General features: G+C 36.3%; 1 protein-coding gene across 3 annotated transcripts in view; it reads left to right on the top strand.

Annotated features, from left to right (window-relative positions):
* The window catches only part of IL12RB1 (interleukin 12 receptor subunit beta 1), a 67,392-nt gene that overhangs the window by 36,832 nt on the left and 17,329 nt on the right, over positions 1-13,231 (top strand). For all 3 annotated transcript variants that reach the window (XM_039338499.1, XM_039338496.1, XM_039338500.1), the window contains one exon: positions 10,378-10,426. In XM_039338499.1, coding sequence (XP_039194433.1) covers positions 10,378-10,426 — 49 coding nt within the window. The remainder of the gene's footprint in view (positions 1-10,377; positions 10,427-13,231) is intronic.

A 13,231-nucleotide genomic window follows, 5' to 3' on the forward strand; every position in this document is an offset into this window, starting at 1 on the left:
AGGGGTCTGAAAGAAGATAAAACTCAAGATTTGATGGAAATGGTGATTAATGACTTGGCTGTTATTTTGAATATTGATAAAGAAGAGTTACGTGGGGATGTGGAAAGAATTTATAGAGTCAACTCCTGGGTTGCAAAACAGAGGGATCTGCCTCGAGATGTGGTGATATATTTTGCTAAGAAGTCTTTGCGAAATCAGATTCTACAAACTTTTTATAATAAAAGATTTCAGATTGCTGCTCAAGATATTATTATTTTAAAGGAAATTCCACCTAAAATTTTAAGAACCAGACAAGATTTTGCTTTTTTAGTAAATGAACTTAAAGCAAGACAAATGCCATTTAGATGGGAGATTCCGATGGGCATTGTTTTGAGCCATGCGGGGACACGTTATAGACTCAATACAGTTGCTAAAGCTAAGGAATTCTATAAAACGGTCCTGGGAGCAGGCTCTCCTTTGCCCATGATGCAGAAAGTTTTGAGTGATAAAGAGGTGGAACAGAAATCTGAAGCTACAGGGATGATGACTGCTGGACAGGTGGCATGGATGTCTCAATCAGAGATTAAAGAACAGAGACTGACCCGTGCAGCACATAAACGTAAAGAAAAAGAACAACAGAAAAAAGAAAAGGAAAAAGAAATTGGAGAATCTACTCAGCAAATTGTTTCAGTGCCGGTGGGAGGAGCAAGATCCAAAAGCTCTGCTACATATTCATCAGCAGCAGAATTTGAGCGGATTTTCTCCAGGCTGAAGGCCAAGGGAGATGGCAAAGCTCCTGTCCTGGAATATTAATGGATTAAACACTCCTCAAAAGAGAAAAAAAATTTACCACTATTTGAAACAACATAACAATGACATCATTTGCTTGCAAGAAACTCATATTACAGCTAAAGACCCAAAATATTTAAATAATCCTCGCTTGGGATCTCATTTTGTATCTCCCGCCCCTGGGAAGAAAGGGGGTGTGGTAATCTACGTTAAACAGAATTTATCTGCTACCCTGTTAGAATCAGATCCTTACGGAAGATATGTTATGCTTGAACTTGGTTTATATGGTAAGAAAATCCTTATTGTGGGGTTGTATGCACCAAACCAGCAACAGGAGCAATTTTACAGGTTACTACATCAGAAAATAACTTTGTTGGATTATAGATCTGTGATTTTAATGGGAGACTGGAATGGTGTCTTAGACACACAAATGGATAAAAAAGGCTCTTCTACCTTTTTTAAACAGGTTAAACTACCTAAAGCCTTTTTCGATATGAAAGAAGATTGGGAATTGAGAGACTATTGGCGTGAACGTAATCAAGAAGAAAAGGATTTTACGTTTTTCTCAGATAGACATCAATCTTTTTCAAGAATTGATTTCTTTTTGATTACAACAGATTTATACAACAGGGTAAAGAATGTAAAAATTTTTCCTAGGACCCTGTCCGATCATAGTCCAGTTTGGATGGAACTGTTTGCAGAGAAGGAAGACAGGAGATCCTGGAGGGTGAATGAGAACTTATTTAAAAAAGAAAAAAATGTTCACAAATTAAAGGAATGTTTAAAGGAATATTTTACTTTAAATATGAATAAGGGAACATCAATGTCAATGGTGTGGGATGCACGTAAGGCTTTCATGCGTGGTATTTTGATAAAAATGAATAATTTGCATAGACAGGAACAGACTCAGAAACGGAAAGACTTGGAAGAGGAGATTAAATTAAAAGAGAAATCTTTAATTTCAAATCCCTCAGATGAGAAGGTTAAAGGAGCTTTAAAATTGTTAAAAACACAATTTAATATGCTGATGGCTGATCAAGCTGCAACCAATTTGCTATTTATGAAACAAAATACATTTTGTAATGCTAATAAACCAGGGAGATGGTTGGCCTATCAGTTAAGAAAAAAACAGAACCAGAGGAATATAGATAAAATAAATTATAATGGTAAATTGGTTTATCAGAAAGAATTGATTAAGAAATCTTTTTTAGAATATTATCAAAAATTATATAAGGGTTCTAATATTCAAACTACAGACATAAATAATTATTTAGGCAAAGTTAACTTTCCTAAATTAACAGAAGATCAGGGAAAAAAGATTAACGGTTTAATTACTAAGGAAGAAATTGTTACAGCTATTAAACAATTAAAATTGGGCAAAGCGCCGGGTACGGACGGGTTGACATCTATTTATTATAAAACTTTAGTAGAAGAGATGATTCAACCGTTGTGTGAACTGTTTAATAAGTTATTACAGGGGTTAGAAATCCCTCCATCCTGGCGTAATGCATTTATATCTCTGATTCCAAAAGATAGTCAGGATCTCACTTTGCCTAAAAATTATAGGCCTATATCTCTTTTAAATGTGGACTATAAAATTTTTGCAAAAATCTTAGCTAACAGGCTTATGGGGATCTTGCAGCAGCTTATACACAGGGATCAATCGGGTTTCATAACTGGAAGGTACATGAAGAATAATGTTAGACAAATTATTAACTTACTAGAGTATTTAGAAAAGAATAACCAAGTCCCTGCAGGTCTGATATTTTTGGATGCTGAAAAAGCCTTTGACCAAGTGAATTGGCAGTTTATGTTGTGTTTAATTAAGGAAATGAACTTCGGACAAAATATATTACAAGTATTATCCAACATATATCAAAAACAGACTGCTCAAATTATTGTAAATGGGGGTTTGTCAGAGGCTTTTGTAATAGAAAAGGGAACAAGACAGGGATGCCCGTTATCCCCGTTATTGTTTGTTTTAACATTGGAAATTTTGTTGATTAAAATTCGGGAGTCTCAAGAAATAAAAGGAATAGAAATTAATAAAAAAGAATATAAACTAAGAGCCTTTGCAGATGACTTGGTTGTTACTTTGTCTCAACCTGTTTCCTCGGTGGTGAAATTACTACAATTGATTCAACAATATGGATGTGTTTCTGGTTTTAAAATTAATAATAATAAGACTAAAATATTAGCTAAAAATATGACTAATGGTGATAAACAGGCTTTAGTTAACTTAACAGATTTTGAAATTGTTGATAAGGTAAAATATTTTGGGGTTACACTATCTGTTTCTAATGTAAAATTGTACAAAAATAACTATGAAAAGCTGTGGATGGAGGTACAGAAGGATTTAAAAAATTGGAATAATTTACAGTTATCCCTTTTGGGTAGAATTGCAGTTATTAAAATGAATGTCCTGCCAAAGTTTATTTTTCTATTTCAAATGCTACCTGTTTTAAAGAACGAACGTAACTTAGATGAATGGCAAAAAGGTATTAATAAATTTGTTTGGGCAGGGAAGAAACCAAGGGTGAAATTTAAAATAATGCAAGATTTTCGTGAGAGAGGTGGACTCAAGGTGCCAAATATGAAATTGTATTATGATGCTGTAGTACTGACTTTGATTAGCGACTGGGTGAATTTAACAAATATAGAAATACTTCATTTGGAAGGCTGGGACCTACTTTTTGGATGGCATGCCTATTTAATATTTAATAAAAAAGTGGATTGGGTTTTTAAGTCTCATATTATAAGAATCTCTTTGTTAAGAGTGTGGAGAAAGTATTATAAAAGTGACTTCAAAATACCATTATGGGCTATACCTCGGCATGCCATAGAAGGTATAAGGAAAGGGGTAAATATGGATAAGGTCTCTTACGTACAGTTACTAAGATGGGATGGCCAAGACTGGCAGTTAAAATCTTTGGAAGAATTAACACATGAAAATTTAACTTATTCATGGTTCCAATATAGACAAATAGTGGATAGATGGAAGATGGATTGTAAAATGGGCTGGCTTAGAGAAGATGGAATTTTTTTAAAACAAGTAAGAGATCAAAGGCCAACCCATATTAAGAGAGTTTATGGGGTTTTAGTGGATTTAGATTCAGAACTTGAACTAGTTAAAGATTGTATGATTAAATGGGCACAGAATATTGGTGAAACGATTTCAATGGATACTTGGGAACTTATTTGGATAAGAAATGTTAAATTCACACAATCGCAAAATTTAAGAGAGAATTTTTATAAGATGTTTTATAGATGGCACCTTGACCCAAAGAAAATGTCCATTATGTACCCTAATCTACAGCCGAAATGTTGGAGATGTGGATACTTGGATGCTACCTATTATCATATTTGGTGGACCTGTAAGCATATAAAAGCTTTTTGGATTAAGATAGGGTGGAATATTCAAAGAATTTTTAAAAGGAGGGTAAAATTTACGCCGCAATTATTTTTATTAGGTATTGTTATTGACTGTGATGCTAAAGAGGTTACATTGATGTTAAATTTGATTACAGCCGCTAGGCTATTAATAGGACAATATTGGAAGAAGGAATCTTTGCCTACTTTACAAGAATGGTTTTACAAAGTTTCGTATTTGGCAGAAATGGCAAAGATTTCGGCTTTCTTAAAGGAGCAATCTCAAGAAAAATTTTTTGCGGTATGGGAAAAATGGATAAATTTCATACAATATAATTTGGATATGGAAAAATATTATTTAGCTTTCTCATAATTTGTAATGAAGGCTATTTCTTTCTTTCTTTCTTCTTTTTCCTTTTTATATATATATAATTTTTATGTATTATTATTCATATATATTTTTCGTCTATTTTCTTCCTTTTTCTTTGTCTCTCTCTTTTCTTTTTTTCATTTTTTTATTTTTTTTTTTTTTTTTTTTTTTTTTTTTTTTTTTTTTTTTCTTCTTAGTATATATTACTGATTTTAAAGTTTATGTTATGCATATTATTATTATATATATTATTATTGTGATTTTTAATCATTATTATTAACTATTTTATAAATTGTAAATGTTATTTTTAAAAATTTGTTAAATAATCCTATATCCAGTTCTGGGAAGTCGGGGGGGGGTGGGGTGGTTGGGGAGGGGGGGGGTGGATTTTTATTTGTAAAACTTTTGAAAAATTTTAATAAAAAAAAAAAAAAAAAAAAAAATATTGATGGGGGACTTCAATTACCCTGACATCAACTGGGAGACAAACTCTGCACCAAGTGGAAGATCAAACAGATTCCTGACAAACCTAGCAGACAACTTTGTCTCCCCAAGAGTAGAGAAGGGAACTAGGGGATCAGCCATATTGTACTTAATTCTCATTAACAGAGATGAAATGATAGAAGGTGTTGAAGCCCCTGGAACCTTGGGGGGACTGATTATGCAATATTGGAATTCAACATTATGCAAGCACAAGCAATAGAACGTAGTCAAACTAGAGACTTGGATTTAAGAGAGCTAATTTCAATAAACTTAGAGAGGGCTTGGGAAGGATTCCATGGATGAGAATCCTCAAGGGGAAACAACTCAAGAAGCTTGGGAAATTTTGAAAAGCGAGATTATAAAAGCCCAGTTTAGCACAATACTAACGAAGAAGAAAAATAACAGCTCTCAAAAGAAACCAGCATGGCTGCATAAAGAACTCTCTGATAAATTGAAAGGACAAGTATAAAAAGTGGAAAGAAGGGCACATAACTAAAGCAGAATATCAGCAAATAGTCCGAGTCTGCAGAGATGAAGTGAGGAAAGCTAAGGCTCAAAATGAACTAAGGCTTGTGACCAAAGTCAAAAATAACAAAAATAGCTTCTTTCAACATGTAAAAAACAAGAAAAAAGTGAAAGAAATGATTGGTCCATTAGTGGCGGAAAGTGGCAAGAAGATGACAAGCAACAGGGAGAAAGCAGAACTATTTAACTCATTTTTTGCATCTGTCTTTACACAAAGGGAAAAAACAGTCCAACCTATCAAAAACAGTACCATAAAAACTAGATTAGAAACACAAGATAGGCAAGAAAATGGTAAGTGAGCACCTATCCAGCCTAGATGAGTTCAAATCACCAGGACCAGATGGATTACACCCCAAGGTTCTCAAGGAATTGGCAGATGTGAACTGGCAGAACCACTGAACTATATTTTTCAAAGATCTTGGAGCACTGGGGAACTACCAGAGGACTGGAAAAGAACTGATGGAGTTCCCATCTTCAAAAAAGGAAAAAAAATGGATCTAGGAAATTACAGACCTATCAGCCTGACCTCAATACCTGGGAAGATTCTGGAAAAGATAATCAAACAACGAATCAGCGAACACCTAGAGACAAACAAAGTTATTACTAAAAGCCAACATGGGTTTGTCAAAAACAGATCATGTCAGACAAATCTTATTGCATTCTTTGACCAAGTGACAAAATTAGTGGATCAGAGGAATGCTGTGGATATAATTTACTTGGACTTCAGTAAGGCATTTGATAAAGTAGTTCACAACCTACTACTTGATAAGATAGAAAAATGTGGGTTAGACAGCATCACCACCAGATGGATTCGTAGCTGGCTGACTGGCCATACTCAGTGTGTGGTCCTCAATGGAACCGCATCTACATGGAGGGAAGTGTGTAGTGGAGTGCCCTAGGGCTCTGTTCTGGGCACAGTGCTCTTCAACATCTTCATCAGTGAATTGGATGACGGGATAGATGGGAACTCATCAAATTTGCAGATGACACCGAGCTGGCAGGAATAGCCAACACTCCAGAAGACAGGCTTAAGATACAGAAGGATCTTGACAGACTTGAACACTGGGCACTATCTAACAAAATGAAATTCAATGGTGAAAAAAGTAAGGTTCTACATTTAGGCAAATAGGTAGCTTATGTATATGTCTGTTGAGATTGTTATCTACATGCTTTGAAACTTCCCACATAGAAGATTGCCAGACAATGAAATTCTGCAGATCATAGGGGTTTTTCCCCATTAAAGATCACAGCATTTCCACAACCCCACCCTTTCGAATATACCTTCTTCTTGCTACTCTCAAACAGCTGTGTGAAATCTTAGCCCTATGAAAAGACTTAGGAGCAGGAAGGTGCCTGGGTGAGGCTTCGCCTCGGGGCCAGCTGCTCTCCAGCTGTCGCAAAATAAATCCCTCCATTTTCACCCCACTCTGGCACTTCCGTTGAGATGAGATAATTCTTCCAAATATAACGACATCAAGAGATTATGGAGAGGAAAATGCTTGGTGAATAAGGGCAAGAATGTTTAAAGAATGATGATCTTAGTGCAGTTTGTAATAAAGCTCCATTTAGTGCCTTTCTTGATGCAAACACAGTCACAGATGTAGCATTTCCCAGGGCCCACAGACATTGTGACTATCACTCAATATGTATGCATGCAATTCATTCATTCATTGATTCATTCATTCATACATACATACATACGGTACATACATATGGTACATACATACATACATTCAATTAATCAATTTTTTTTTTTTACATCTTACCAAGTGGCTTTGGGAGGTGAGCAATTTTTTTAAAATGGGCGGAGCTTGCTTCATGATGCTACAATGCCTGTTTCATTATTTAGTTTGTAATAATAATAATAATAATAATAATAATAATAATAATAATAATAATAGTAAAGTTGGAAGGGACCTTGGAGGTCATCTAGTCCAACCCCCTGCTCGGGCAGGAAATCCTACACCATTTCGGACAATACTCCCAGGGCTGACTCTAGACTTTTTGATGCCCAGCCTAGACAAAGTCATATTTACTTTCTTATTTAATCTTCCTAATTTTATTTAGTTATTTATTTGTTAAATTTATTTACCATCTATCTTGCCATGGGGCTACTCTAGGTGGCTTACAACAATAAAAAGAGAGCCCATATGGCCTAGTGGTTAAGTCTAGAAAGCGGGACACCGGGAGTATGTAGTGGGGTGCCCCAGGGCTCTGTTCCAGGCCCAGTGCAGATCATAAGGGTTTTTCCCCATTAAAGATCACAGTATTTCCACAACCCCACCCTTTCGAATATACCCTCTTCTTGCTACTCTCAAACAGCTGGACAGACTTGAACACTGGGTGCTATCTAACAAAATGAAATTCAGTTGTGAAAAAAGTAAGGTTCTACATTTACGCAAGAAAAACTAAATATATAGGTATAGTATAGGAGGTACCTTGCTCAATAATAGTAACTGTGAGAGGGATCTTGGAGGCCTAGTGGACAATCACTTAAATATGAGTAGTAGTAGTAGTAGTAGTAGTAGTAGTAGTAGTAGTAGTAGTAGTAATAGTAATAATAATAATAATAATAATAATAATAATAATAATAATAATAATAATAAAGTTGGAAGGGACCTTGGAGGTCGTCTAGTCCAACCCTCTGCTCAGGCAGGAAACCGTATACCATTTCAGACAAATGTCTGTCCAGTATCTTCTTAAAAACTTCCAGTGTTGGAGCATTCACCGCTTCTGGAGGCAGGTTGTTCCACTGGTTAATTGTTCTAACTGTCAGGAAGTTTCTCCTTAGTTCTAGGTTGCTTCTCTCCTTGATTAGTTTCCATCCGTTGCTTCTTATCCTGCCTTCAGGCACCTTGGAAAATAGCTTGACTCTCTCTTCTTTGTGGCAGCCCCTCTGTGCTGCAGTGTGTTGCAGCTGCCAAAAAAGACAACACAGTACTAGGTTGCATTAACAGAGGGATAGAATCAAGATCACGTGAAGTATTAATACCACTTTACAATGCCTTGGTAAGGCCACACATGGAATACTGCATCCAGTTTTGGTCACCACAATGTAAAAAAGATGTGGAGACTCTAGAAAGAATACAGAGAAGAGCAACAAAGATGATTAGGGGACTGGAGGCTAAAACATATAAGGAACGGTTGCTAGAATTGGGTATGTCTAGTTTAACGAAGAGAAGGACAAGGGGGGACATGATAGCAGTATTCCAATATCTCAGGGGCTGCCATAAAAAAGAGGGAATCAAGCTATTTTCCAAAGCACCTGAAGGCAGGACAAGAAGCAATGGGTGGAAACTAATCAAGGAGAGAAGCAACCTAGAACTAAGGAGAAACTTCCTGACAGTTAGAACAATTAATCAGTGGAACAACCTGCTTCCAGAAGCGCTGAATGCTTCAACACTGGAAGTTTTTAAGAAGAGACTGGATGGCCATTTGTCTGAAATGGTATAGGTTTTCCTGCCTGAGCAGGGGGTTGGACTAGATGACCTCCAATGTCCCTTCCAACTTTATTATTATTGTTGTTGTTGTTGTTTTGTTGTTGTTCTAAACTTGCCTTAGCCATGAAAGCCAGTTAGGTGACTGACCCAATCAGAGGAGACTAAGGGTTCTAGTTCCACCTTAGGCATGAAAGGTGACTGAGTAACTTTGAGCCAGTCACTTTGTTGTGGGGAAAATGGGAAGAGGTAAACTTGTTGAATATGTTTGCTGCCTTCAGTTATTTATACAAATAATAAAGGCAGGGTACAAAGAAATTAAAAAGGAAGAAATGAAAAGAGTGTAAACAGAAGTAAAATAATAGAACAATAAAATAAACAATAAAAAAGAACCCAACAAGAATACATCAATATGATAACAAAAAAGATGGATCTTAATTTTGTTACCTTATTATTATCCTGCCTAGAGTTTCTTCAACAGTGAGATGTGCAGTGTATAAATGTAATAATTTTAACAATAAATTTTAAAATTTAATAATACATTTATTAATACATTTAAAAAATAAATAAACATTGGTGCCCCCTATGGTCGGGCTCATCTCAAAAAGGCACTTTCCTTTCCTTTCCTTTCCTTTCCTTTCCTTTTTTGTTTTTATTCTTAAGATTTCAGCCCTGGATATTTTTTCTTTTGTCAGACATTTTCACCCTATTTACATCACTTTAATTACATCAGTACCTATTGTGGTCATATGGCAACTATTCTGCAGAATTATGCTTAGTCCTTGAGTGGGCACGCTGGCTGATAGAGTGCATTGTTACTGTTTATCGCTTTTTTTCAATTGTGTTCTTTTTGGAAATCCTTTCAGTTTTGGCATCCCTAAAGGGTTGTGTCCTTAGGCCAGTGCCTGCTCAACCATAATTTAAGGTGAGCCTTGGATTGCCCCCACCCACTTCTGCTCTGGCCCCACCCACCCCTTGCTTTGGCCCCACCCACTGTGCAATGCCTAACAAATTATTGAGGGAATGCAGACCTCAGAAGGAGAAAAATACCCTCATTTAAAAGCAAAACACTTTGGCTTCCATTGAACTAACAGTCAAGTTTAAGGCTGCAACTTCTCCCATAAGGAGGTGGGGGAAAGGCACTTTTGTTTTTAACCATTTCTATGAATTGTTGGGAGCCACCTAGAGTCATTATATTGCTCTTGCATATCAATCAATCAATCAATCAATTTTTCACCCTGCTCAGTTTTAAGTTACATGATGTGTATAAACAAACAAATTCACCATAACCTATTTATTAGTCTTACCACATAAAACAATTTAGGTTTTCCATTTTGTGTATCTGAGAAGAAGATGTATTTTTTGCTTTAGAGGGTTTATCACCATCTTTTTCCTCATTTTGAATGTTATCTGGGTTGCTTTCAGGGAAATTGTAGCTCCGAAAAGGATGATAACACCATGGAGGAATTAATAGGTAGGTTGATTCCATTTCTAATTCAGACTTTTAAATTTTAAAAATCATGTGCTTTTGATAGTTAGTGCTGACTACCAAACATATGGACCTGGTTGGTGCGATAAGAGGTCTCCCTTTGCTTTGGTCAGCTAATTTTTAACTGGGTTTAATTATTTTTGTCTCCTTAATTTTTTTTTATAATTTTAGAATTTTTTAACATTTTAATTTTTTATTATTATTATTATTATTATTATTATTATTATGTTGGAAGGGACCTTGGAGGTCATCTAGTCCAACCCCCTGCTCAGGCAGGAAAACCTATACCATTTCAGACAAATGGCTGTCCAATCTGTTCTTAAAAACTTCCAGAGTTGGAGCATTCACCACTTCTGGAGGCAGGTTGTTCCATTGATTAATTGTTCCAACTGTCAGGAAGTTTCTCCTTAGTTCTAGGTTGCTTCTCTCCTTGATTAGTTTCCACCCATTGCTTCTTGTCCTGCCTTCAGGTGCTTTGGAAAATAGCTTGACTCCCTCTTCTTTGTTTCTTACTGGAACACTGCTATCATGTCTCCCTTCGTCCTTCTCTTCATTAAACTAGACACACCCAATTCCAGCAACTGTTCCTTATATGTTTTAGCCTCCAGTCCCCTAATCATCTTTGTTGCTCTTCTCTGTACTCTTTCTAGAGTCTCAACATCTTGAGTGACCATACTCTTGGTGGTGAGCATACTCTTTTGTCTTCTGATCTTTGCTGTTTTATTGTACATCTCCCAGAATCCGTCTTTGAGAGATGGACCCAGTTCAGAAATGTGAAATATAAATAAATAAGTAAATGTACCAATTGTTTCTGAATTCTTACTGTTTTAAAATAAGTGGCATTCGCCATCAAAGAACATGATGATGGGTTTCTCATGGCTTATTGCAAAAATTAAGCTCCTGCTATATTTGAAGTTTTCTTGAAGGACATTGTGGCAGATAGGATGTTAGACTAATAGGACCTAAATGCAATAAATCACGAATGTTCATGACCCAGCTTGATATAAATTGTGCCAATATGTCAACCCACTTCTGAATCAACCTTGAGCCACTAGGAAAGAGCCGTGGTGGCACAGTAGTTAAAATGCAGTATTGCAGGCTGACTCTGCTTACTGCCAGGAGTTCAGTCCTGACTGGCTCAAGGTTGACTCAGCTTTCCATCCTTCCAAGGTTGATAAAATGAGGACCCAGATTGTTGGGAGCAATAATGATGCTGTAAACCGCTTAGAGAGGGCTGTAAAGCACTATGAAGCAATATATACTGTAAATCTAAGTGCTATTGCTAAAAAAATATGTAGCTATTTATTTACTGTACTTACATATCCCTGAATTCTCAAAAAGTCTTCTGGTAATTTGCAGTATAACCAAGAAAATAATAAACCCTATACATGTCACCACACCTAGCAACTGATAAGGTCTAGATTTAGTAACATGTTAAAGAATGGAACTAGTTCAATATTCATATTAGTATGAAATTTTCTTTTTTTAGATTTTGGGGAATTTCATTTTAATCACTCCCTTATATTCATTTCTATTATGACTGAATTATCACTGTATTATTATTATTGTTGTTGTTGTTGTTGTTATGTCCTATTGTATTTTGGTTGCAGATTTCACCAAAAATAAAAGTTATTATTTCGCCAATATAAAATAATAATTAAAAATTTAAAAAATAAGTGAAGGATCTCTATCTAGGCAAATGTCTACAACTGTTACATAAGAATAATTATTCCTAGGGTTCTAGTGCACAGTTCAGCTGAGATCTTATTGTAATCACTGCATGGAATGAAGGGATCTTAAACTGGATTATGCTTATGTGCACTCTTTCTATATATGGATCATGAAGATCCTCCTGGTTTTCAAAGGAACTCTGGGAGATGAAGTAGAAAGAGACACTTAGAGTACTGATGGAAAGGAACAAACATTGAATGTGATGAAACATGAGCAAAATCCTTTATTAAGGGTAACCTTAAGGATTACCTTGTGTCAATAAGACTAACAAAACATAGCTATTTTTCTGCTCTTAACATGTCTGCAGGTAGCTAGCCACCAGCTCTGATCAGGATGACCCAATTTTGGGGAAGGAAGGGAATCTGAGAAACATTTGCAGAGCTGCTGTGAAGAATTGTCTAGGCATCTGCCAGATAAAATTAATCAGATCCACCCTAATTTGGATTCTAACTGCACAGGTCCTTTCGAGTTGCTTGAGGCACAGCCTTGCTTGTTATCTGGGACAAATGTGAGCCTTTAGTCCTGTTGAAGTGGATTGAGTACCTAAAGCTGTTGGTATGGTCACCTGTGAATTAAATCTATGTACCTCCTGGCTGGTTAAGGCCTCTAGGCAGGGAACGCATGGTTGAATCTAGATCAGGGGTTCTCAACCTTGGCAACTTTAAGACTTGTGGACTTCAAGCAAAGCTGGCTGAGGAATTCTGGGAGTTGAAGTCCACAAGTCTTAAAGTTGCCAAGGTTGAGAACCCCTGATCTAGATGATGGTGAATGCATCCTTGAACGAGAGGGCAGTTCTACTGGCTCTTAATGAATCAGTTGTTGATCCCTTCCTCAGGAAGTCATTGCTACATCTGATGGTGTTAGAGAACATTTGTTCTATCTCTATCTCTTTTTAGGAAAGGTGGTTGACAAGGTGATCAGCTTAAGAGGACCCTGGAAGAAAGGGATCACCCAGACTCTGTTGAGTTAGATTTCAGACCAGGAGTCAGTACTGAGATGGCATTCATTTCACTTGTGGTGGGGCTGGATGGGGGTGATGCATCAATTCTGGCCCTTCTT

This window comes from Crotalus tigris, unplaced genomic scaffold, assembly GCF_016545835.1.
Source record: "Crotalus tigris isolate CLP2741 ecotype Arizona unplaced genomic scaffold, ASM1654583v1 scf7180000017701.1507938, whole genome shotgun sequence".
In the NCBI taxonomy this organism is placed as follows: domain Eukaryota; kingdom Metazoa; phylum Chordata; class Lepidosauria; order Squamata; family Viperidae; genus Crotalus; species Crotalus tigris.